The 27983-nt window shown below is 38.4% G+C and overlaps 1 protein-coding gene across 3 annotated transcripts; it reads right to left on the bottom strand.

Moving 5' to 3' along the window:
• On the bottom strand, nucleotides 1–27983 carry CWC22 (CWC22 spliceosome associated protein). Of its 3 annotated transcripts, none has more exons than XM_088167942.1 (20): nucleotides 27923–27983; nucleotides 27441–27544; nucleotides 24762–24829; nucleotides 24013–24138; nucleotides 23648–23905; nucleotides 23039–23167; nucleotides 21116–21284; nucleotides 20686–20739; nucleotides 19666–19801; nucleotides 19378–19584; nucleotides 19195–19257; nucleotides 18782–18877; nucleotides 17604–17685; nucleotides 16416–16476; nucleotides 7968–8045; nucleotides 6665–6817; nucleotides 5680–5807; nucleotides 4617–4718; nucleotides 4321–4517; nucleotides 1–1763 (listed from the first exon to the last, which is right to left on the bottom strand). In XM_088167942.1, exons 2-20 carry the CDS (start codon nucleotides 27465–27467, stop codon nucleotides 250–252), a joined length of 3648 nt encoding a protein of 1215 aa, XP_088024068.1. In that variant the 5' UTR covers nucleotides 27468–27544; nucleotides 27923–27983; the 3' UTR covers nucleotides 1–249. The 3 variants fall into 3 exon arrangements, with proteins under 3 accessions (XP_088024068.1, XP_088024069.1, XP_088024070.1); XM_088167943.1 differs by having other exon boundaries at nucleotides 24013–24135; XM_088167944.1 differs by lacking the exons at nucleotides 1–1763; nucleotides 4321–4517; nucleotides 4617–4718 and having other exon boundaries at nucleotides 5676–5807.

The following is a 27983-nucleotide window of genomic DNA, read 5'->3' as shown; positions in this document are numbered from 1 at the left end:
TTTGCTGGTATCTTACTGTTTTATTCACAAAATAAAGAGCTTTGTCTCTCCAAAGAACATAACAGAAAGACTCAACGATACAGTTATAAAAAAGTGGTACTGAAAATTTGAAAAAGTCTGGTAAGATTTACAAATGCTAACTATCACTTTGTACAAAATCCTTTTTTTTAAAGAAACTTCAGTAATAGGTTTTAAAATACAGTTCTAACAGCTCGGAAGTGCAGCTTGACTGCAACTGGCGGCTGGGCTTTATTTCCGCCGGTGTGGGGAGTTCTCCCTGCGGTGCGGGGACCTCTCCCTGTCTCTTCGGTTCGGGGAGCTCTCCTTCTCCCTGCGGCTCGGGGACCTTTCCCTCTCCCTGCGGTGCGGGGAGCTCTCTCTTCGGTGCTGGGAGTTCTCCCTGCGGTGCGGGGAGCTCTCCCTCTCCCTTTCCCTCTCTCTGCGGTGCGGGGAGCTCTCCCTCTCCCTCTCCCTCTCCTTCTCCCTGCGGTGCGGGGAGCTCTCCCTCTCCCTCTCCCTCTCCTTCTCCCTGCGGTGCGGGGAGTTCTCCCTCTCCCTTTCCCTCTCTCTGCGGTGCGGGGAGCTCTCCCTCTCCCTCTCCCTCTCCCTCTCCCTCTCCTTCTCTCTGCGGTGCGGGGAGCTCTCCCTCTCCCTCTCCCTCTCCCTCTCCCTCTCCCTCTCTCTGCGGTGGGGGGAGCTCTCCCTCTCCCTCTCCTTCTCTCTGCGGTGCGGGGAGCTCTCTCTGCGGTGTAGGGAGTTCTCCCTCTCCCTTCGGTTCGGGGAGCTCTCCCTCTCTCTGCGGTACGGGGAGCTCTCCTTCTCCCTCTCCCTCTCCCTGCGGTACGGGGAGCTCTCCCTCTCCCTGCGATGTGGGGAGCTCTCCTTCTCCCTCTCCCTCTCCCTGCGGTGCGGGGAGCTCTCCTTCTCCCTCTCCCTGCGGTGCGGGGAGCTCTCCTTCTCCCTCTCCCTCTCTCTGCGGTGCGGGGAGCTCTCCCTCTCCCTCTCCCTCTCCTTCTCCCTGCGGTGCGGGGAGCTCTCCCTCTCCCTCTCCCTCTCTCTGCGGTGCGGGGAGCTCTCCCTCTCCCTCTCCTTCTCCCTGCGGTGCGGGGAGCTCTCCCTCTCCCTCTCCTTCTCCCTGCGGTGCGGGGAGCTCTCCTTCTCCCTCTCCCTGCGGTGTGGGGAGCTCTCCCTCTCCCTGCGCCGGTCGTCGCTCCAGCGGGACTCCCTGTGCTGCTCGGGCTGGCGGCTGTGCTTGTCCTTGTCCCGCTGCTGCTTCTCCAAACCGTTCCTGGAGCGCTCTTCCTGCTCCTCCTCCCTCGGGCTGGCACGGCCACGATCCCTCTCCCAGGATTTTGATCTCTGTCTTTTCCTATTACGATGTCCATCGTCTTTGCTCCAATGTCTGTAATTTTCATCATCAGACACAGAAGCTCTCCTTTCTGCTTTCTTCAGTTTTGAATTACTGTGTTTATTTTCTGGATCCTTACTTCTTTCATGGTTCCTATCCTTTCCGCTGCTGTAACCATTTCTGCCGTTGGATTCATCTCTGTGGTGGTATTTGGAAACATCATCTCTCCTGTGCGATTCTCTTAAATGCCGGTGATTTCTCTCCGATTTGCTCTCAGTATCACTTCTTTCTTCTTGCTGCCTCCTTCCACTTTTTTTTTCAAGCGATTTCCTTCTCTTTTCTTGTTTTTTCCTGGAGACTTTATCAGATTCTCTATTTTTCTTCTGCATCCTCCTTCTTTTGGCTTTAGAAACATCTGAAATTATAACAAATTATGGAACCAAGGTTGCATTTCAATTTAGTATATTATACTTATTAAACTACAGAAAGAATTCTAGAAAGTGTTTTTTGTCAGAAAATACTTGTGCACGTATATCTGGACAAGGGTTCCAAAATAATGAACTCCTGCTTTTTATCCCTTTGCTATCTGCAAGTGATGCCTGTCTTTTGAAAACCTTTACCTGTCATCACTGTCTTGCTGACTTGTACCCAAGGACCAGGCATAGGCTGTAAAGTCATACACCAAAGCACTCTCACAAATCATCTTTTTTTCTAGGAAGGACTTTTCCCAGACTATCCAGTCTCAAAATCATTTACTTTTCCTGGAAAAGCTTATCAGTCAATGGAGATGAAAAACAGCCGAGGAAAAATCTCCAACACTATCCCACAAGGAAAAATAGGTAGGATGAAATGGCTTGAGATAATAGTATTGCAGCAATATAACAATGGCCTAATTTTTCAGGAGAAATAGTGACAGCTTTGTCAACAAGATGAAAACTAACTTCTGCATTTCTAAATACACAGTAGTCTCATCTCAGTGGAACAAGTCTTACCTGTTTGCTCTTTATCAGGGATTTTCAGATCCCACTTGACAGTATTTGGCACTGACAGCCATTTACAATAACCACTCATTCACCTTAGTGTATGAACTATAGAATCATATCAGCTGCTTCTCATCACCTTTTGAAAACATCACAGCCATGAACTGATTTATTAGTACATGCATTATCTGAATTGACTACTCTCATGTCTGAACTAAGGCTTGCTGACATTCTGCTAAAATGCCATGATGGATCAATTCAGATACATTTTAATCCAATACGTTTTGTAAGCAGTGTTTTCCATACTATTTTACATCCACCAGTATGCAGGAAAAGACCTAAGAAAGCAAACAGAAAAGAACCAGCTGCTTTGATAGCAGATATATTTTATCATCTGCTGGACCTGTTTTAGAACTACCTCCCCAGGGCAGTGCTGAGCTGAGCAAGCTGCTGAAGTTCCAAGCACTACGACAGTAATCCTTAACTTAGCTCAATTTCTGATCAGCAGGTTTTCTAGTTTTCTTTTATACACTGCACCAACACTGAAATACTGCAGCACATTCCTCTGAAAAATGCCTCTTAACTCTTCCAAGTAATTTTATAGATTTAGAAAGCTGCAAACACAGAAAAACTTCGAAGTTATAACCATCAATGGAATCTCAACTTAGTTAATAATTAAAGCTTAATGTTATCTCCAATTAGTGTTTTGACCACTGTATTAAAGTACACAAGAAACTGAAAAGTGAAACCAGGCTGCAAAGAATTTTAATGAATGTGCTCCCCAATGGAGAAAAGGTAAGTAGCAAAAGAGAAGGTCCTAAACTTGGAAAAAACCCTGTTTCTACTCTCAGACTGCAACCTTGGTTTGGCACTAAGGACTGGCTCCTCTGGTTGCTATCAAGCTCAGCAGAGCTGCAGCTGTCCCTGCAGGACCATCTGGCTCAGTGCTGAATCAGGGCCTCCTCTGACCCTGTTTGGCTGCACCCTCCTCCCGTGCTGTCGTCACTAATGCTGTTAGCCATGACACACAGCTCCCACCTTGGACAGGAGATTGTGGTGGAAAGCAGAACTGCATTTCCAAAGAAGGAGCAGTTCACACTGCTTTTATTTTATTAATCATTTTAATTTCAAAGACATGTAATAAATCAAATTAACTTTGAATCAGCAAACTTCCATGCTACAGGAAGTCATGCTGTGCTATCATCTGCTCCTGCTATATATACTGGGGGAGACTGCACACACTAATAGCAATTACTTTAAAGATTAAGCAACGTTTATGACAGTTCATGTCTAATAGAGTTTCTACATCAGCACAACAGTATAAGATACTAAACACTAATTATTATGCATAAAACTACAAAGTTAGTTATCTGCAAAAGCTAATTCTTCCTTGGAAATTCCTCTACAGACAAGAGCCTTCACTCTATCAACAACAAACTTTTCCTGAAGCAGAGGAATTAGAAATAGGGACTCAGATGGAGAACAATATTTAAACAGATTGCTAGAACTGAAGAACTGATTTCTGACTCAAGGAAGAAGCATGTATTTCCAGGGAAAGACACAAGCTCACTCAGTTAAACCAAGAAAAAAAAGTTGTAGACATGAGTCTCTATGGTTCACCAGTAAACACAGAGAAAATAACTGGGAATTACTCTAATCCCTCAATCCTTCAATAAAATGAAGGCATAGTAGGGTGCAACAGAAATCAATTGTGTAAAAAAAGTAATCTAAAAACCAGCGTTTCTCAGGTATTTAAGTCTCTAAAAATGGAACTCAGTTTTTCTGAGTTCAAATTCAAAATTAAATTTCCATGAGAAATATTTAATATTTTAAAACTTTAAGTTAGAAAAAATTGATTAACTTTTAAAACAGAGACATGACCACTGTCTATAGCCAGATTTTCCTCAAAACAAGTATGCACAGAAAGAGTAATAAATATATCTGGAGAAAGAAATAAAAGAGAAGCAAACAGTTGTATTGCTGGTTAAATACCTGAGTCACTGCTGCTGTCACTGCTAGATGAGGAGTCACTGCTGCTGGATGACTCTGAACTACTACTGCTGCTGTCAGAATCGGAATCTGAGGAAGAGTCTGTGTCTGAAGATGAAGAGGAATCTGATGACTCGATATTTTGCTTCTGCGTCATAATCAACTTTGGTGCATTTTTAAGATGTTCTCGTAATTCATCCCTAATTAACAACAAAAAAAAATCCTCAATTTTAATTTTTTGTTCGCAGGGAGAGGGAAGATGAAGAACATAAATATCAGATGAGAAAAGTGTTCCTCACGTTAGTCCTCCAAGGCCAATAGAAGTGAAGAAATTGATGGCAAAGCGAGTGTTTCTTGGGTTATCCCGAGGCAATAATCCCTCAAAGAAAGGCTGCAGTGTCCTGATGGAAACAAACATCTATATTAAACACTCAGCACTCTCACTGACATAAAGAAACTGAAAAAGAAACTGTATGGAACACCACAAGAAAGCAAAAGTTTTCTCTTCATAATTTTTCACCACTTTCATAGTTTATACCTGTGATGTATCTAATCAAATGCTATTTAAAAACTTGCTCTTTTATGACAATATAAACTTGACACACAGGAGAGTTGCATACATACTGATAGATAATGACAACAGAAACCCCAACTTTGTGAAGCCCTGAAGTGACTTGTGGAACTGCAGCAGCCTGGGATAGCAAAGGATAACAGGCGCTGACCAAGAAATTCAAAGATTAGGGATCCACGCTGAAATCCCCTCACACAGGGCCTTAGGGATAGTTTCAAATTTCAGTTTACATGACCTAAAGCATCTACCAAATTCTTCATGAGACACAGAAGAAATCCCAACTTAGAGGAAATAGCTCAAGCAACTGCAAGTAACACTGTCAGAATTCAACACATTAAATCCCATACAGATTTAAAATAACGTTATTTATACTACATGTAAAGATTAGTAAGTAATTCTAGAGAAAGTGTTACTAGCAGTTGTGTTTTTCTAAGTTTTGTAAGAAAGAGAAGCCCCAGTAACATTTATTATGCAGCTGTATAGCTGACAATATATAAAAATAAACTCACACTTGGAAATGGTTGGGGTAGCTGAGTGTCACTGGGGGTGGAGGGGGAACAGATACATCTTGCAAAGAGTCATGCACGTACTTGAACCCAAAATGACAGCAATGCACTCAGCTTCAAAAGTGACTCCTTGCAATGACTAAATCCATACATGAACTTATTCTTGAAGTACTGCAGCTACAGAAGGGCAGTCACTTGAACTTGAACACTGGAGTTCTCATCTGTATGTTTTCAGATAAAGAACCTAATTAAATTTACAGTTTTGAAAATAAAATTTCAACTTACTCATCTTTTAATCTTGCATTTAAATTAGGAAGTCCCATATATTCACTGAGTTCCTGGAAGAATATTTTGACAAAAATTCTACTGGAGGATGTGGTAGTTTCTTCACTCAGTATTATACATTCAAGGACCTGCAAATATTCAGAAAAGCATTAACCTTTAAGTTTAAACAGACATCCTTTTCTTATCTTAAAAACTTTTGTCCTCCTGAAATAACTAATAAAGACTGATTTTTTTTTCCCTCATGGCTTGTAAATTCTAGTCAAGACTGTCTTTCTCAAAAATTCTTTTCTACCACTTGGGAGCAGCTGCTAATCATATTTATTCTAGTAATTCTTTGAGGACTTTTTTTATCTAGGAAAGCTCCACAAGACGAAATCAGATGCATGAACTTCTGGCAAGTTAAGAGATTTGGGACTAAGTACAGGAGACGTAAAATATTTGGACTGACTTATGTGTGCTTGAAGAATGACAATTAGACTAGGCTACGGAACAAGAATAAAACAATATGAAAAGAGAAGCTACCCTGGTATTTATTCCTTCATTTTTAATTTTATATAATAATATATCTCAGAATGTGAGATTCCTATTATTTATTAGGTATTTAAATCATTAAATGACAGTATTTTTAGTTGTCTTATAATTCAATACAACTTCTAATCAATCAAAATTTAGAAGCTCAAAACTCTTTTCCAAAAGAAGTACTTTTCCATCAACCAATTCCAGCTGAACTCCATAAAATAGCTTAAATCAACTACTGAAAAATAGGGGGAGAGGATGATGATACACAAGAGGGAGAAAGAGGAGATGGAACAAACCAGAATTCTTCAATAGTGTCTGAGAAGTTAGTTAAGATAATCCAGTTTGCCACAAGTCATTACAAATTGTAGAATAATACTAGAATGAATGTATTACATGTAACTGCAGAGTACTGGAGATGAAGTGTTGAACAAGAGATTGGGGACAGTGGCTTTTTGTTTTAACTTACACTCCAGGGAATGGAATCAGTGTACAGGAGATGAGCAAACATCTTGGCCACATTCCTCAGTTTGTTCGTTTCCAAACGATGAATGGTGTCGTACTGCTCCTTGAAAATGGCTTCAAAGGATTCCATATATTCTTTCTTCAACATGCAGAAACGCTGAGACAACGTGGTACAATTTAAACAACCACTTTAAACAAAACACTAAATATGCAAATAACCTACAACTATGTGACTTAATGGTGTCAATACTGCAAGACTTTCCTTTTAAATAACCCTTGAGGAAGAGCAAACACTCAGATATATTTTATAGTTTTTGAGCAGTTTTTCAGGACAAGAAACTAATTTGCATTGCAAAGCAGTAATCATCAATTCTGAACTACAGTGAATTATTCAGCATTTCGCTTGACTTCTATACATCAAGTATTTTCACCTGATACAGCCTCAAGTGTTTTTTTCAAGGCATAACTGAACAACTATTTCAATTTAGAGAGGTGGCAGGAAACAGAAGAAAGACATTTTGGACATAAACATTTCTGAGAATATGGAAATTGATATTTACATTCATCTGAACATGCAGATTCATATGGTTAGTGCTTTTTAACTGTTAGCAAAAGGACTTCCTGAAATAATGAATGAAAATACAAATGTGAAGAAACATTCCCTTTCAGCATAGCTTGCTCCCTTGAGAAGACAAGTAGTTCATCTTAACTCTTCAGTCATGTCAAAATTATCGATAGGGAAACCTTAAGTAAGAAATAACTGCAGCTAAATTAGCAGTTTGTTACACAGAACCAGAGAGTGAGCTGTTTACTGAAGAGCAAACAAAATACCCACAAGCCCAGGACAGTAAGCATTCAATCTTGTGCTCTAAATTAAACCTAGTAAGCAGCTTTGAACAAGAGTCTCCAAGATCAATCTTCAGCACTGTAAAAAGGCTATTTTCTGGTAACTCATAATACATTTAGACATATTATATAAAGACAGAAATTTAGAAAGACATGTTATGCCTTTCTAGTACCATTTCTTTGCCACTGATTTATTGTTCTACCATAATGAGAAAAAAGGGAGGCAAAATAAGCAACAATATAAAGGGAAAGTGAGTTCTCTCATTCTGCATTCACTATGCTTTTTACAATCAAAGTACTAATTCAATCCACTAAGGCAATCAACAAAGATAAGCATTTTCAGAATGATAAAAAGACTATTAGTTTTATTTATCCATTAAAACTTAAGTTTGACACACAAAAAATAGAGTAAAACAATGAAATTTTCTATCATAAAGTATAAAATCTGAAATAGAACTCACCCCTGCCAGTAACCCAAAGAATTTCTCGTACGTTCTTTGTTGAGCACAGCAGTCAAGTATCATATTGCAGAGTTCTTTCTGGGTTATGAAAAACAGAATATTTCTCTAGGTAAATTCACTGTAGCAGCAGAAAACCCCATTAGTACAAAGTAACTGAAGGAAGCCTCACATGGATGCAAGCTTTGAAATGAGTATTTACATCAAACTTCATTGGCAAGACCAGTAGTCTTCTGAAATTCTCTGGAATATGAATATGAACTTTTGCCCTACAAATTTCATCTTCTGCCTAAACTAAGATTTATGTGTTAACAAAATGTATGTCTAACCAAAAGAAGTCAGAACTTGTTTACAAACTGACTTTACCACAATGAAAAAGGAGTTACAAGATAAAAGTGAAAGTTTTGAGGGCTTTTTTCACGGTTTTGTCTGTCAGTTGCTTCTTTTTGTTTGTTTGAAATAGTACCAATCCCTGCATTTAAAGAAAATGAAAATTCTTTACAACTTCCAAGTGCCAAAATGGCTTACAGACAAACCATTTGGAAACACAATATGTATTTCTTAGCAGTTATTTCCAAAATCAGAAATAACTGTTGATGTCGGTATATACTTTATATTTTTAACTATTCAGCCATAAGTTGCCTGACAAGCCCTGCTTACCACAAGCAAGCACAAGTCTGAGTTTCACTGCAATGGCTTCAGCCCTGAGGGAGACATTTGTAAAGACTAAACTCACCTTTGGGAGGCCAATATGCCTGGACTTCCTCTCTAACCAAGAGAACAAGAGAAACTCTTCTAAAGCAGCTGTTTTAGGCTGAATTCTCAATCATCCTTTATAGAAGAGCATCTCTCCTTCTTGGCTAGGAATGAACAGAGGAAGCCTGGCTAGATTAGTCTCCCAAAACATTTGTGCATCCCCCCTCATGGACAGCCTGCCTTCCATTTTCCTGTCTCCTTGGTGAACATGGATGGAAGAAAAGAAGATGCTCTCCTGTTCCATAATGCCAACTACGTAGGACAGGTAGTCCAGTCTTTCTGGAATACAGGCTCTCTGGCACCCTTCTTCCTCGTCTTCCCACACCACCACCCTATAATCATCATAATCATCAGATCAACTTCTGGTAGTGCCTCTTCCTCTCCTTTCACACACAGCAAACCAGGAACCCGAGGGAAACACTTTGTACCTCACCTCTCCAGCCAGAGCCTGCATCAGCTGAGAGCAGAGGTCCTGGCAAGTGAGACCATGCAGGTTTAAAACCAAACTTATTCCCCTGACCTTCTGCCCGAGATACAGATTGTAATGAAGCTGTGAATTGGTTTAGGGTACGTTTGGCAACACTAATTAAGACAAGTGAGCAAATGTTTTTATACAAATTAAATCCATGAAATTACACAATGCTTAAAATAACCCTGCAGGTACTGCCCATTACTGTTTCCTCCCAAGACCAATTCTATAGTGTAATCCAATTTATGACACTCCCAAATAGGTTTCTGGCTGTGAATCATGTATCTTTCATTATTAATTTAATTTCTCTTTAAACTAATAATAACATTCTTATAAAAACTACTGGATGATTTCAAGCATTTAATTCTCTTTTATCTTTCACAAATTTACTGTAGCATATACAGGATTTCATATTCTCCCATATTCTTGTGTAATTCTTCCAAGCAAGTATTCAGAAGAAACATTTTGGCCCATCATAAAAGCTCAAAACAAATAGAAAGCCAACCATGTTGAACAAGAAAAGAAAACACTCCTCCAAATAACAAGGCAGTAACATATCAAATAAACTTACAGATGTGTTTAAAGGCATTCCTTTTAACACTGTCACACTGTGTTAACGTGATGTATTAAAATGCATATTAACTTTTTATATTATCCCATTTTACAGTAATGCTGCAGTTAATCAGCTTTTAACAATAAAAAGGGTAAAGTGCTGATGCCACCGTTAATAATGTCAGGAAGACTTGAAAAACAAATTACTTTTCTTCCTCATCTTAAATGCAATTATAGCCTTAATATCCCCTGTGGTTTACAGTAATTAAATATTTTAACATTTTAATTAAATATTACAATGATTTCTAGGAGGGTATCTTGAATAACCTCATGCACGAAAATAGGTTTGCCCATAAAGACATTCTTGCTGGTGTTATCTAAACAATTTGAGGTTAGGTCTAGAGTAACTGTCTTCCAGATTTAAAATTAACAAACTTGACAATTATTTAATTACTTTTTGAGAGATGCAACAAGCTCAGATGGCAATTCCAGCTTAATTTACAGCTTCAAAAGTTAGTGAACTAATTTTTGTACTCCTAATGATGTTTATGACACAAAGAGCCCTTTATTTAGCCCATCACTTGTTTTGAAGACCACAAAGAATTTGTTCCCCAGTTTTACAGGCAATTTCTATATTGTGTTGTTTAACTGTTTTCATACGATGCTCAACAAGTAACTACTCAGCTCAGTTAAGAAAGTATACATAGCTATCCAATCATGAAGTAAAACACTTCAAAATATCTGACATCTCATACAGATGGTGAATCATCTTTTGTGAAGATCTTGAATTTATTATTGTATCATAGAGAACAACAGCACTTCCCAAAACTGCTAAGAGAGATAAGGAGAAAGCTGCCTCTAAATGCACTGCATTTCTCACAGCTCTCTTTAAACATCTATTTGCTCTTACTCAAACAGAACAATGGTTTAGATGAACTGTGACTCAACTAACATGGCAAGTATCATCATACATTTAAAGATGCTAAAGGAAAAGACAGAAAAATCAGACTCGTTTTGTTTTTTTTTCTAAGTTTTACCATTTTAAAGCACAAGCACACCCTGCCCAATCTATCTTCTCTCAGCTTCACACAAAGGCTGTGTTCATGGCAGGCAGAAGAGCTAAAGTAACTTATTCCCTTCTGATCACAGGTTCCTTTTCACAGCTAGTACATCCCCCCTGCCCCTTCTCCCCTCATTTTTTGCAATTTCTTTAAGATTTGCATTCAGCCAAGACTGAAGTTTCCGAGCTGCCCCCAAGGCTGCCTCCAGGTGGAGGTCACTTCTGCTCCCCTTGGCTGGAAGTGATGCCACTTCCACCTCCCTTCCTCTGCCAGCCCCACAGCTCTGTTCCATCCATTGCATACATGAGCTGAAGCCATCATGAGACATCCCCACCCTCTAAGCTATCCTTAAAATACAAAATTTTCATTGTCAACACTTCATTTCTAGAAGTTTCTTCACAGAACTAAAGGAATTGATTTGCTGGGAGCAAACCTAGTGCAGGCCTCAGGTATGTTTAAATCAATGTGAAATTGGAATTATGTGAAACGAGTGCCTTGCATTTTATATATTTTCACTGCTTTTACAGATGACACACTTTTCCTTTTTTCTCTTTTAATTCACTGAAGCGTATTTTACTCCCACTGACTACTTTAAAGCTTTCCTTACTGCTGCACATTTTAATGGGTGTAACCATCACACAGCCTACTTTTCCCAGTATCTCTCTGCTTTTTCTTCTTAATTTGTCAAGTTACCACTTAGAGCCAAAGCTGGCAAAGCCATGGAAGGTTTCAGCAGCAGGCAGCCTCTCATCAAACTCTGTGCAGTGCTTTTAACAGCTACTACAAAGTCTCCAGGTCTGTTCTGTGCTCAGCTAATGGTCTTCCTCAACTTTTGGCCCAATCTCTTTTCTGTTTAGAGCAATATATGCTTACAGCTGAATATGGTTATGACAAATCTTGCATAAATCAGACTTAGTATTTTACACTGGAATCATTAACTGGATATAATGATAGATATATTTTTAATCATGTTGCTAACAAGTCTGCAACACACAAACATGAAATAATAGATCAAAGTCCCACAGTATCTTTTTCTTTCTACCTGAAGGCTGCACATGCAAAACTTCACTTTAAGTGATTTCACTGAGGTAATCTGAGCAATTCCACCTCCTTAGGTTAAATGCATACAAACATCTGTGGAAGATCAAAATCTAGTCAGAATACTAGCTAACGCCTGCTGTCCATAACAGAACAGCCTAATTATTTATGGATTCTGTACCTTCATTTTGTAGATGTCAACAAATACCACAACATGGTATGTGCATGCAATGTACTTTTTAATAAATTGATAAATCATGGAAATTCAGAATGCTTCTGCACCTCAGGCCCACAAAAACCTCCTGCTTCAAAAGAGGATGATTATCTTTTACAGCCAGTAGCAAGACTGTGAACTAATCATGGTGCAGTTGCTAAACCTACCAGCTACAATGCCCTCCAATCAAAGAAGAAACTAATGGATCTAAGAAATAATCAGTTTGACTAGAATGCAATTATCAGCCTTAGACCATCCTGCTCTACACCAGTTTCCTGAACTATATTTTCACTGAAAGTGAAAATAGTCAAGTCAACCCAAGTACTTGTGTTATCTTCAAGACTCAAGGCATAAATAACACGAGACACTGACACTCCCACACCACCAACTAGGACTGCTTTGAGCAAGTGACACCACCCTCTAAAATGAAGATGTGTCAAATGCATGCATAATTCGTTCAAGAAGGCTGTGCCTGCAAGAATTTCTCATTTCAAATACAAAAAGTAAAAAAAATCTGGTGACGCATTACCTTTATCTGGAATATGCATAGTGTTAGAAGAGGCTCTAATTTAATTTAGCAACATTTCTGTATACAAGTTCTTACCACAAGCCAAGAAAGAAGAAAAGCCTAAAAATCAATCAATTTTAGGCACATTTTCAAAGAGCAAGAACAATGTATGGTTGGTATAATTTTTTTAGTTGTCTGCACTTCAGCCGGGGTTGTTTGCTTGCTTTCCCCACAGTTCAGAAGCCAGAACAACTGGTAATACCACACTCACTACAGTTTTAATTTATTTAAATTTTCTTCTTTGGTAATACATGAGATTAATACAGCTTTAACAGAGATAATAACAGTACTTTTAAAAAAAGTAAAATAGTGAGCTCTGCCAAGACTGAACATATGCCCAAAGAAGCAATTGCAAGGCTTGTTTAGAACAGCTTCGCACAGCAAAACTATTTCACTTTTGATCTGCAGGCTTCAGTTGGGTCTAAATAACATGAATAAAAGCAAGCCCAGTCCTAGTAAATTTACTTAGAAATAAAAAATCTTCAACACTTTAAATGTTTTTAAAAATAAAAATAAAAATCAGGGGACTGCTGACATCCCTCCTCAGCATCTGGTCCTAAACTGCAATGCCAAAAAGCAGTATTATGTTGTTCCAGTCCACAGATTATCCATCTGAACCTTAATCCTCTGTCTGTGAGTCAGAGCTGTGTGACAGATCCATTACTGGTATTAAACAGACAAACAACTTGTGTTGCACAGCAGTTAATGTGACACTATGATCTGATAATTCAACCACTGATAAAAATTGCTAATGTATTTCTGAACTGAACCCTGATAAATCACGCCAAAAGTTTCACACATGAAGATTTCTGGAAGAGTTACCCAGAAAGATGGTCATTAAGACTGTATTAGCCTCAAACCTCTTGTTTGCTATCTATCTTTAGGTTTTAGATATTCTGATTCGTTTTTGGATTACAACTGACAATTTATTACTCAAAGCTTGTGAAAAACAGTTAATGACAAAATTAAATATTGTTTTATTAAGTGAAGTCTTTCAGAAGAAAAACAGAAAGTTACTGTAAAATCAGACTTGATTTGGACAAAAATTTTGCAACAACAATCTTAAGTTTCACCTAATTTTTAAGGAATACTTCAGTTAAATGCTCTAGCTTCTCATGACGACTGCCATGCATAGTGGGAGTAGGAATAGAGAATGAGCATAAACAAAGTTTGCGGGTTCACTCAAGAGTTCAGCAAACATTTCAGGAATTTCTGAAGACTGTTTAAAGCTTTGAATCATAAAGTGTGAAGAAATAAGACACAACATCCTGCAATACAGATTGCTGAAGCTTTCAGCAAAACAGACCAAAAAAGAAAGAAGTGCTTTATGGCTAAAATAATAGCAGTAGCCAATTATAAAGGTTGAAAATACCTCTAAGACCAAGTCCAATCCAATGCCACTGTGCTCACCACTAAACCATATCCACATATCTTTTGAACACCTCCAGGGATGTTGATTCCAGCACTTCCCTGGGTCAACCTGTTTCAACGACTCACTACTCTTTCAGTCAAGAAATTGCTCCTAGTGTTTAATTTAAACCTCACCTAGTGCAACTTGAGGCCACTTCCTGTCACTTGTTATCTGTGAGAGAAGACCAACCCCCAGTGGCTATACCCTCCTTTTGGGCACTTGCAGAGTGACAAGGTCCGCTTTGAGCCACCTCTCCTCCACACCAAAGAAGCCCAGCACTCCAGGTGTGGCTTCACAGTCCCGAGTACAGATGGATGGTCACTGTCCCTGTCCTGCTGGTCACGCCACTCCTGATCCAGGCCAGGATGCCATTGGCCTTCTTGGTCACCTGGGCACTGCTGGATCATGCTCATCTGCTGCCAACCAGCACCTCCAGGTCCCTTCCTGCTACTGGGCAGTTTTCCAGCCACTCTGCCCGAGGCTGTTGTGACCCCAGGGCAGGACTCAGTGGCTCACTGAATATCACACTGGTGGCCTCAGCCACTGACCCAGCCCGTCCAGACTCCTCTGCCTTCCTGCTCTCCTGCAGATCAACACTCCTACCCAACTTGGTGTCATGTGCAAACTCAGTAACAGCTCAATAATTGTTTTTTAATGAAGACAGAGAGAATTAATTAAATAAAGGCTTCAATCTGAAGACAGTAGCTTGAACGAATAAAAGATGATTTTTGTAGCTTAAAATCTGGCAGTTAATTTAAACAAATTTCCTGCTGAATGTATTCAGTTTTTTTATCCACATGTAGAGACTCAAGTCCTAGAAACCCCTGAATAATTTTACTGCCTACATCTGCTTATTATTTCTGCTCTCACAATGATCAGGAAGCATCTTTTTTTTTTTTTTTTTCAGATTTTTGTCCCCATAAAGGAGCTTAATTCTATACAACGAGCAAGTCAAAGCTGTCCTATCTTTGATTAAATGAGGTGAAGAGTAGTTATGACTCTTCAGGAAAAAAATAAATCAGTACAAAGAAGAAGCCTCACGTGATAAGTAGTAATTCCTACAATGAATACAGAATCACAGGTTGATACTAATTGTTGGGCTTTTCTTTTTCCTTCCCTTATTTTTTCTGAGCAGCTTTTGCCCACAGAAGTTAGGAGCTGACAGAGACTGCCATGATATTAAGTCCTAAAAGTTAAGCAGCTCTCACTACAAGCAAGTAGTGTTATGCATTACAACTCTGTTGTATGCATAACATACATATCAACAGAATACAGAATATATAGTACATATATTCTAGATAGTTTGCTCTATTCTTGAGATATGAATTGATTTGCTGGGCAACAGGATTTTTTTCTCTTTAGAATTCTTCAGGATATGTATACTTCATTGAGAATTATAATCTTATGCATGTTTAATATGGCATTTCATGCACAGAATTAGAGAACTAGATTAAAAAATACACAATCTCAGTTCTTAGCTTACTTCCATGTAAACTGCTTAGAAACAAGCAATAGTACAAGAATTGAAAAAATGATAGGTAAACAAGTTCCCAAATAACACCTAAGCGTAGCCCAGATCTTCCCTTACTAGTTAGTATTATACTAAAGTTACTTATTACACACACTGTTTCAAATAAAACTGATACTTAAAACCACAAGAAGTTCAAGAGCCCCCTCAAGTGCAACTCCTACGACAACAGCTTACAACTGACTGAAAAGCTGCTTGGAAAATTAGAGGTGTATTTACATTCTGTTCTAGTATTGAACATAAGCAGTGGATGAAGAACAGTTGACGTTACTTGAAAACACAACAATTGCATTGATCTCACAGTCTGAGGACAAAACAGCTTTAGTCTTCATGTTCTCCAAAACTACAGCAAAGCAATCACTCAAAACAAAACTGCTTTAATCCAATACGCTGTTTGTTCAAAGACCGACTGTGAAAGCACCAAAACAACACACTCATAGCACTGTGCTAAATTTCAAGCCCCACTGATAAAGTCTACAGCTGCCTGAAAATATTATCTCCAACCCAGAATCCTTTTAGAGACAGAACTCTGCCATGCTCTGTATTCTTACCATAGGACGGAAGTTTCACCAGTCCAAACAACAGACATTTTTAAAAGGCTATGAGCAAACAGTTGTGCTGCTTGACAGAAAGGAGCACATACATAAGACAAATTGCTTACGAAATGTGTGACAGTCTATTTGCTTTAAAGGTTGTGAAATTAATTCTGAGGAACAACAGGTATAAGGAATGACTCTCCTTCATCTGTCTGCTATACAAAATAGGTTATGGAACGTGAGCAAGGTTTTTAGATATTACCAAAGTATTGTATCTTAATAATGTTAATAATAAGAAGAGTAAGAATAAAGGCTTACAGTCTGACTTTCAGGGAAATCCATCTTCAGCAGTTTGTGAGCACATTCTTCAAAGTCTAAGCTGAATAGAAAAAAAACACTTATTATCTGTCCAATATATGCTAGGCTAAAAATATTCCAAAACTATATTAAGATTGATGCTTGGTGCTAAAACTTCAACTCTTTTGAAGTAACGTACTTCAGCTGTTTGATTTGCTGAGACTTTGTTGTTGTTGTGGGGCTTTTAATAAACATTTTGCATTTCATGAGTTTCTAGCTGAAAATTAATCCAAAGTGATTACATTTGCAGGCAATCTGAAAACAAGAAGATCCAAGTCATTATTACTATCACATCATCTTACAAAAACTAATAACACAGAGAAATGGGAGCTTGTTCTGCACCTTTTGAAACACTGAAATACAAACACTTCAGACAAGCTCCGAAAACAATACATACCACAGTCTCCTCTTTGCAGCCCTGTTCTGAAAGCCCTTAGCTACCACTGGGTACGTGCTGCCCCTCATACAGAAGATGAACAAGTTCAAGTATGGCAAGAAAGTATTTAACAGTAACTCTGAAAAATGTGAGAGCCTTTGATATCCTCCGTATGCTATTCATTCACATGTCTAAATGATCAGCACCACAACTACATCACTGCACTCCTCATGCAGGATCAGACCTGCACAGTATTATGGGCTGCAAGGGATCAACCTCTCCTCTCAGCCTGGTGACACAGAAGCTACACCCAGCAGGTTTGGAATATCTGTGCCATGAACTGCAAGGGAGATCATTCTCAAGATGACCACAGGGTTGGTAACTGCATACTTATCTTCTAAACAATGCAGATGGCAAAAGAACTCCATCTCAGAAGTGGAGACAAACTACAGAATTTCTAAGTGTATCTCAAATTTTTTTTCATAAATTCTCAAAATGCTGTAAAATTTGAAGATAACTGACTTCTGTTCACTCAGAAAGCTCTCATTATAGCAATAGTCCCAGTCCACTAATCATTTTGCAACAAACAAGATTCATCTTAGAATGAGAATTTGGAAAACAGTCTGCTTTACAGAGTCAGGTCAGGCTCCATAAAGACTAATTCTCTAATTTTTTTTTATTTTGAATTGCACATTAAAATAGAATTCTAAAAGGAGAATTACAGTTCACTGACTTCAAAGAACTACACTCCTAAGTGCATAATCTATATTTACCTTGACTGAATAGCCAGATAAATTGTACGACGGAATGAGACCAGGTTAATTTCTGTTTTGTCATGGACAGTAACTTTCTGACCTGGAGAAGAAAAGCATGGGTTTGTAAAGAGCAAAACATTAAGGAAGACATATGCAGTAATTTTTTAGGACAGCTCTATTTACCATTAACTGAGTCTGTAGCACACTATTTTTCTAGAAGGACTGTTTGCAGATTTATGCGGTTTTTAATATTTATTTTTATAGATAAGAAAAAAATCAGTATTTGCTTCATCTGTAACAAAGGTAAATATTTAGAGAGAGTTTTAAAAGGGTAATTCTTTTAGACATTTCATGTTTCTTAGTCACTGCAGCCTCTAGGTTTAATATTTCTTGTCAACATTATCAGCAATCCATTTTCTACACAATTTAGCCATACAATGCTTTATGTAGCATCTCTGACTTTAACAGTTAATTCTTAGTTCCTGTTAATTGTAGGATCTACATTACAGAATTCTGCAAAGTTCTAGAGCAAGCATAGAAAAATCCATTCTGAACCAAACCACTCTGGGAACACTTTCATCCATAAATACTCACTATTCCTTCAGTCTTTTAAAGTTTGGTAAAAGCATAGAAAATTTTTCTACAGGAACAATACTTGACTGGCTTTTCCATTATTCATGCAGTCCGCACAAAAATTTCAGTTATGCTTATCCATCAACGCTTTTCCTGGGAACTGAATACATTCTTTGAAAATGCATAACTACTGTCTCCACTGACGATCAAGAAAGAGGGCTATACTGAACCAAATGAGATATGGAGGATGTAGATACAGTTGTAAGAAAATCCATCCTAATTTTCAAAGTGACTTAAAAATATGATAGAGCATGGGAAACTTTAAGCAAGAGTTTTCATTATGCTCTTTTTTGTGTCTTATGTTTGTAAGGCTTTTCTCAAAGGAAACTGACCCTGTCAAGAATGTGGCAAAGTTTGCTTTTCCTTTTTTGCATGTGCTGAATAGTTCCTTTCAGACTGTTATACTGTTTGCTAGGAACACTTAGATCTGCGAATAACTGAACAGGAAAACACTGCTTAACATTTGAACATCTGCTTTGCAAAACATCTAAGAAGTTAAGCTTTTCTTTCATGTTACATCTACATTCAATCAATTGCTTATAAGGCGCCAGTCATACACTTACCATCTTCATCCTCCTCTTCATCATCATCTTCATCTTCTTCACTACTTCCAGCTTCTTGATTTCCTTCAGATTCAGTGTCACCTTCATCAAGAATTTCTGAAAGAGCAGTATCCCAGATTAATGGAACACAGAGCACAGTACTTTCATTACAAAAACCCTCTTGATCCAACCCCTGAAGAGTGAAAGGATGTCTCAGGTACAGAATGTGGAAGAGGCCAAAAAGCAGATATATCATAACTGAATAAAGCATAGATGGAGCAACAACTCTGAGTAGCATGAACACAAAGGAAAGGTCTACGAACTGAAAGAGTTATACAGGACAGAAATATCACCCACTGCTAAATAAATGTTGGCAGCAAGAGCTGAATAAGCAAATGCCATGGTAACGTTGTGTTACACACAAATATCCCTACCTTTCTTCAGCATTTTGTATTTCTCCTCATTTTCCATAAAGTTCGGATCCATCTTGAAAACATCTTTAGAATAAAAGAGAATCTTTATTTAAAACACAAATTGAAGAAAGATATTAATATTTAATCTTGAATTTATTTTCTTAAGGAATGCAGTTAAGGAACTATCTTTCATTTCTAACTTACTAAGAACATCCTCTGGGTTGTAGTCATCTTCCAATGGCAACATATGAGTAAACTGATCCTCCTCTTCCACTAGATCTAATCCCTCTGGAATGATGGGATGATCCTTGAAGCCATCTTTCCGTACAGCAAACATGACTTCTATCATGTACTGAACACGCATATCGATTTTGGATTCATGCAGGATGTGTCGAAGGCGATCAAAGATTGCTTTGGAAAAGAGAGAAATGTAAATATGAAAGGTATTTACTAATATGAATGCCAAGACAGGTTTTGGCTGACTCTACTTACCATTAATACCTCTAGGAGAAACTTCTGTTAATTTGAGCCCACTCTCTTTAATAAATCCAATTGCTACTTCAATACTGTCATCAGTCGGCCTTTCAAGAAGCAAAGTGAGCATTTCCAAACATAAAACCTCGTGAGCCTGTGGAAAGACAATTAGAACGCACAATGTTACACTACCACCACAGTCATTTACTGGACATACCTGTCCAGCTTTTGAGGATGCCACAACACAGCAGGTTAATCACACATACAAGGCAGCAGTAGTGGGGCAAAGCTGATTAAGAGGAAGTAAAAATTTCAAATCCAGTTTTACCACCAGTATTTACATCAATTTTCTAGTGAATATGACTGTTCACTGAAATGAACAAGCAAGTAATGTAAAATATTTTGCCATTTAAAAAATTACAGAATGCATATCCAAGAAGCAAATAAACTAGCACTTGCATTACAGAACTAAGTTCTAAGTGCATGGTATCTAATTAAATCAGATCTTACAGGATCAGGCATACAGGCAAATAGCACATCTCAGATTAATTTCCTCTTTACCAAAATGCTGAATATTTCCAACATTCCTGAGACACTGCTTCTTGACATTATTTAGATCAGAGCATCCTGATTTCTGACACGTTAACAAGTGGAATAGAGCTGGATATAAATTTGATTTAGATGCAACTGAGTCTACTTCTACTAACACACATGTTGCAAGAAAACTTAGTTTAAGATCTGTGGGACAGAGCCTCAAATGATCCTTGCTTTGCATCAAGACATGCCTGAATACTAATCCAAACTCACACATGAAATCTAGAAAAGCTCTGGAGCGTAAATTTAATAATAAGTGCTGATAACTGCATAAGCAATTACCAGTACCTCTTCTAAAGAAATCTTAACAATTTAAAGCAGGCACCACACTCAGGCTTTCAGCAACTTTCAGAACAGAGAGAGAATCTTCACTTAGGGTACTGCTGTCTTAAACTAAAAATTAGCCACATAGGGTTCAGACTGAGTAGAAACAAAGAAACATACCACATTCTGATTCATCAAATGTGCAACAAATTTTGAAGATGTTAGACAGAGTTGCTGCAAAAGAAATAAATCAGGAAATTTTAACATATGGTAGAAAAAATTCCTAACCCAGACATACTACAGATTAATGCATCTCACAAACAAATTAGTCATGCAACTATTTAAGGATACTGGTACCTGTTTGCAATTAGGACTATACACTAAAAAATAAAAAATTAGAATTAAAGATCCCTGCCCAAATCAAAAAATCCCAAACTATCACAGTATCAATCCAGAAGAGATTGTCAAACTTTCATGATACTTTAATACTACTAGTGTCCCATAGACTGGCCTCGAGCCATGTCTTGGCTGTGTTCCTTTGACCCCACCTGACACAGTTACGCTGCAGAATTCCACATTTTAGCACGTTGCTCCTTTACATTTTACATACCTTGTCATTCCTGCGATACCCTTTACGAAAATTCAGTATCAGCCTCTTGAGGATCAATTCACCAATATTTGGAAACTTTGAATTGATAATTGCCACAAGAGCTGCATAAACATGAGTAAAAATCGGAGAGGCACTCTGAGCTTGCAAAATGGATCTAGACAGCAATCCCCTGTAAAAATAAGTAAGTTTTAAAGACTTTTCTGGTATTAAGGCATGTAATGTTTTTATTCAGTACTTACCACATGAAACAGTGTTGGGCAGTTGGAATAGCTGGAAAAAACCAGATGATCATTTTCAAACCATAGTTTATCATGGCACAAATGGAATTTTGCAAAATGTGTTGCACAAATCTGTCTGAAATGAAAGGTTCTTAAACTGTCACCTAATCTTTCACCAAATATTGTTCATATTAGAGCTACACTTAAAAATACTAAGCATGTAAAAAGCCATCTTGTATTCTTCGATTATCCCTTTTTAAATCTGAACTTCTTCTGATTATGAAATACTTAAGAGCCTAAATGAAGGTAAACAAAGGACTCATGAGATAATAGTTCTTTTATTATTGAAATGATCTCTTTTCCATTTATTATCAAGAAAGTCTGAAGAGAATCTGTGACTTGATTCCTCTCATCTCAATTTTGGTTTTTGTAATGCTTAGGAGCACACAAAATTTGACTTTTGCTGCATTACTCGACTACATGTGGGTAAGGATTAAAACAAAACAAACTGCTAAATGTGACTCTTCAAAGTACACAATGATATCCAAATCTATCTTCCTTGTGATCTATTGGAATCTTAAAAAAAAATCTCCTACAGAGTACCAAAATACAAAGTGCATAGGGACCTTATTCCTACTTACTTTGGCACTGACAAATGGAATAGAACTCATTTCATACCAGTGCACAAAACCAGAGTATTTCCATTTTGAAATTAGTTACTTCCTGATTACAAACTGAAAGTGATCTGTTTCAGTTCTTATTTATCATCTCCTTAGAACCCCAGGAAAGGATTTGGCAGCCAGGTAAAAGTTCGTGTCATTCCTTTTAAATTCACCTTTGTGCAAGTTTGGAAGTACTGAACTAAGGAGGGAAATGGTGCCATTTTCCATATACATTATTTTGACATTTATAAACCACACACAAAAACTTCCACAAATTGCATTCTAAAAATATTCAATAAGCTAATTTTTAAGCCAAAATAATACTGCTAGTATGAAAATTAAATTTTGAGGACATGAAATACAGGCAAGTAAAAAGCAGCCCTACAAAAGCCTGAAACTTCACTATTACTTTTAACAGAAATCACATTCAGGAACTATTTGCCCACTCTCCAGATTTTATTTAAATTACTAAACTCTCTTATTTTTATGCTAGCTGCATAAAAATGATGACTCTGATCTTCCCATCAGATAGAACACACATGAAAAGCAGTGCATTCCTCCTCAAATAAATCCATGACAGAAACAGTGTCACTATCTGTCTGAAATGTAACAGAAATATTTTTGGATCTACCAAGATCCAACAGCATAATGGTCTTTTCTTTACATTATATCAATAAACACCAACAGATACTGTAGTAAAACTTGTTTTGCTAAATAGTGGCTATAAATATTATTTGTTCCAGAAAAAAATAATGAAGCACTACAAAAATAAACAGACAGTGATAACTGTAAATTACAAGACATTCAACTAAAATGCATTGGTAAAACCTTAAGAAAAGGAAATACACACCATTTTATTCCACCAAGCATAGAATCCCTTTCCCAAGTAAGGGACTATTCTGAGTATGACAATATGGCCTAAGGTCAATACTAAAATGTGACTAGCACCCATACAGTATTCATAGCACACACAGTGGTGTACACATGAACGGTGTACATGCTCCGGAAAATCAAAATAATTATTTTAAAACACTAAGGCTTACCTTCCCCGAACAATATTCTCCTGAAGGAGCTCATGAATGATGTTTTCTATATTAGAAACGTTCACTTTATTAACAAGACCATTGATCGACTTCTTCAAGGCTTCCCAACTCATCCTCTGGTATGCCAAGCTATTACAAAGTATCTCAAATTAGTAATGTATGAATTTGAAGTTGCACTGAGTAAATTCATATATATATAGCATACATTCACATTTTCATTTAATCCGTAAAATTAATTTTTAAATAGTCACTGCATAAATGTGAAGACTGGTTCACAATTATACATTCAACCACTAGAAAATCATTGAACCAACATGATAAAACAAAAGAGTAATTCTCTGCAGATATGGTATAACCCAAAATGTTGTTCTGTAAGATGCTCCAAAAAATTCCTAGCTACATTCAGTATCCTGCTTTACTTTATCATTTACACTTTGCAGCAGAAGCAGGTACAGTTTTAATCTGATTCTCTTATCTCTCTTCTCATAAAAACATACCTTCAAAACAATGATCACAACCCTTAATGGATCTCATTTTTCCCAACGTTCTCTAAACACCTTAATTCTTTTGCTTGCAGCAAAAAAACCTACTATGAAACTTTGAACTCACCTATTTTTATCAGTGATTTGCTCTTGCATCATCCTGAGCTTGGCAGGTGGAATATATGCACCACCTGTGCGAGTGAGGATTGGATCCACTTCTTCTTTCTTCTTCTTTGAGGTGGTGTCATCATGAGCAAGCGAGCTCTGGCCTGTCGACCTGTCTGGACTCCTATGGTCAGGTGATGAGTATCTTCTCTGCTTCCTTCGATCATATTCTCTGTCTTCCCACCTATCATAGTGTCTATCTCTCCCCCTTTCCATCCTTCTAAAGGGAAAAAGAAACACATACTAAACACCCAAGTGTATGCGAAAAGCTTTCACATTTTATTCTTTATAAAAAAGTATTTTGTTACTTATGAAAGGGCTCCATACCTTCCATCTGAAGTTCTGTCATCATAGTATTCCCGTCTTGAATATTCCTCATCATATCTGCTGTCATCAGAGTATCTCCTCTTCCTGGGAGATGGAGACCGAGACCTATCACGCTCCATGTCCCTACTCGCAACCAAGACACAACAACTTTTAGCAAGAGATTGAGAAAAGCAATGGTATTAATATTTACTTGCAATATAATGTAACAAGGCAGGAGTGTTCCAATTCTGCAACGTGAGTTTCAAAATATGTGTCACTCCAATAAAAGGGTCAACTTTAACAAGAATTTGTAGCCAGGAAAAAATTATCAAAAATCAAAGAAGCACTGTAAAAGAAAGCTCCTAGAATTTGAAATTAAGCATGGAACAGTAATAACATCAAACACCAATGGTAAATTCTGCAACTTGCATTCCCTTGGAACACATGTATTCAATTGTTTCTACTTACTCTCACCTGTATAGCATGAAGCAATCTTGCTCAAAAACGATAATTGTGCTATCACCAATATGTGACTTCAAGCAAAAAACTAGCATGTAATTTCTTCTTTCAAGTCTCATGATAATTTAACTAAATGCTAAGTTTTAGCAACAAACCCATTTAATTACTGTTATATTGACATTCATGTTTTCTACCACTTAGGTATGGTAACATATAAAAAAACCATAACCTGATGATCTTTTTTAATTTCTCTAACTCACTATGTCAGGTATATATACAAAATTGAAGGATACAAAAATCAGTCATTCTACCTGTCCTCTGGAGACAGACTTTCATGTCGGGAACTGTAGTTTTCCTTCCTTTCGTGACTGGAGCCATGCTTTAATGAAAGAGAAAGAAAAAAGAATCAAGCCCCAACATGACTGTGAGCACCTACCTTCAGATCAAAGCATACCATGCCTTCAGTTCCCACTCCTTTACAAGGAGGGCCATCAAATAAAGCTGATGGCAGTCAGATATGGCAAAGAGAGGCTCCTGGTTCTCTAGGAACAAGGAACAAGGCAGCTGGACACCCTGCTACAGGATGCTGCAGATGCCAAATGCTTCCACAGGTTCAAAGCATTGAACAAGCGCTGAAGAAAAATCTGCAAGGGTTACCAAAAATCTTTATCTGGCTCAGGAAGCTGCAAACAGGTAGACAGTAGGAGTGTGCACGGGCAACTGCTTTGACAGTTGCCCTATTACTAAACTCTTTAAGGCATCTGCTGTTATTTACTGCTGGATATTAGAGTAGATGGACCATTGGTCTGCTTTTCCTGCTTCCTTCTTTCAGATGCCATTTTAATTTGTTGTATTACACAAAATACCATGAAGAGAATTCCACCATTTCCTGTTTATCTTTCCTCTCTCCTAAAAATCCCCTTTAGAGTAACTTTTTCCTTATGTTCACCCTTTTTACTAATCACAATGTATTTTCTCATGAGTCATTCCTTGTTTCATACATTATGAACATCTGAGTTGCACTGATTTACTTGACAGATCTGCAGGATTGTTTAAGTGATACACATTCAAACAGTTCACACCAAATTCCATGGGCTGAGCCATGACATTTAGAATCATGGAGTCATACAAAAATCAGAACATGACAGCATCTAGAACAAACATAGAAAGCTATTCATTAAGATGTTTCTAAACAACTTTGGTAGAATCAAGTAGCAGCATTTGCAACCTGAGTACTTTCATTGCAAGGGTTACCTCTTCCTTTAAAATATTATTTATGATTTTTCAGAACCACAATCTCATTATGTCACTGAGTGATTAACTGTGAAATAGGGAACACCTCACTTGATAAACTCAACACAAGCATTTCCTTATGCACCTTGATGGAACTCCCTGCAGCAACACTCAGCTCCTTTGTTGAAGCAGCACCCTTTCCACCAACACGTTGGCACATCAGTTCTTGCCCCACCAAAGACCCAGTTAAAACTCTGGGTGACCAGAATATAATGTCACCTCTTCCATAAAGAGCAGAGCAGCTGTTATCACCAAAAACTTAACTTAGGGGTGTGTATATATGCAAACCAATAATTGTATTTTTGAGGACGCCACTATAACATATCCTAGAATATTACATTTCCTAGGGTGCACTTCAAACTCTGCTAGAATTACACCCAGCATTCTCTCACCTGCATCAAGATGATAATACAAAACAAGGGCATTGCATTGTCCACGGGGAGCATGCATCCCTACAGAAGTTATGCTCACTTGTTTAATTTTAGAGCCACATTACCTTTGACAGCACAGATAGTACAAGAGGTTCACATATTCACCAAGGTTTTCTATACTTCAGTGTTCATTACACCACAGAGCAGATCACTGAATTCATTCAAGGGTAAGAAAACTCCTTGTTTTTTTTCCCCAGCACAGTAATATAATGCCAGTCCGTATCCTAAGCTTCCAAAAAAGCGGTAATAAAAATCTTTGAATAACACAAAACAGTTACTGTATTTAAATCCTATCTAGCAAATGGGAAGAAGGCAGTGGGTCTTTTTAGGATGACCCATTCTCATGGGTTCTTTATCATCTGTCTCTGCCCAAGCAGAACCAAAAAGACAAGCATTCACAGAACTAAAACAATGCTATGGCTGTTTCTGCTTGCTGAAGGACTTGTCACCCTCAGCTCTTTGTAACCAGGTTTTCTGCCACAAATTAGTCCTCTTCCTTGTCCATTTTCATCAAAATGATTAACTGAAAGTTTCCAAACAGTATGCTTTTGCTAACTGCTTTTGACAGATGAGGGAGCACTACCAGATTGGGAAAACAGGAGAAGGTATTAATCTACCCCTCAAGCATCCCTAATAAAAGCTACTCAGGTTGGAAAAGGTGGATCTCAAAGAGTGAAGAAGCCTACGCGGGCTCCAACTCTGGAAAAACAGGCAGTGTAATACCACAGATTTGAGGTAGTGAATCACAACAATATTGCTCTGCTAACATGTCCCAAACAAACACAGCATTTCTAAATTTCTTCTTCTTGCATTCCAAAAAATCACTCCCATCCACTCAGAAATGGGCCACATAGCTTTTAAAAAGAAAAGCTTTAACATGCATACTATGACATACAGTTGTCAAATTAACTGCTACTTATTGTCTCTGTATCTTTTAAGATCAGTGTTGAATTTTTCAAAATCTTTCTCCATTCCCCTACATGATGACATTTGCTGTTGAGCCATCATCATTCAGTCAGTTTTGACTAATTATTGTAACATTATACACTAATAACATTCAGAACTTTAACTGCAAAGACAACAGCAGCTAGAAACAGCTGTAATTTACTGACTCCTAGTAATATTTATCTTGTAAACAGTTGCTGTCTGTTACAGATATTACTCGCTTTGCATTCAGGAAGTTTTATTTAACATATCAGCTACAAAACTAATTACCAGTAACAGGGGAGTGATCAAATCCTACAATTTAGATTTAAGAATACTTACATTTACTTGTGTCACCCTGCTCTTCATCTCGACTTCCTGCTTTTTACAAACGTGCAGCAATGAGGCAATCCAAGCTGGAGTTCAGCATATGAAAACCATTTCACCTGTAACACATAGAAGAAAATCAAAAACTTTCGACCGCACACGGTGCCGGAACACGAACCTTTATTTTATCCTTTAAGGCTACGCTTACAAAGCCCCCAAACCAAAAGGCTCCCCCGGGTCTATTCCGATTCCTCAAGCGGTTGCACAGCAGCAGCCGGGAGCTCACCGGCACAGCCGGCCCCGAGCGAGCGGCCAGGCCGCGCCTGGGGCTGCCGGGGCCCTGCCCACCGACCCCGCCGCACGGCTCCCGGCCGGGCGGCGCTCGGGGCTGCCCCAGACCCCACGGGGAGGGTGCGAAGGGGCGCCTCACCGAGCTCCGCCAAGCCTCGCCCAGCCCCGCCGAACCTCGCACACCCCCGGCCCGGCCCGGCCCGCACCTCCCGCCGCCGCTGCCGCCGCGCACGGCCCCGAACACGTCACTTCCGGCGGCGCGGGGTG

Source organism: Sturnus vulgaris, chromosome 7, assembly GCF_052056855.1.
Source record: "Sturnus vulgaris isolate bStuVul1 chromosome 7, bStuVul1.hap1, whole genome shotgun sequence".
Classification (NCBI taxonomy): Eukaryota; Metazoa; Chordata; class Aves; order Passeriformes; family Sturnidae; genus Sturnus; species Sturnus vulgaris.
This window is presented reverse-complemented; position numbering and strand designations above follow the sequence as displayed.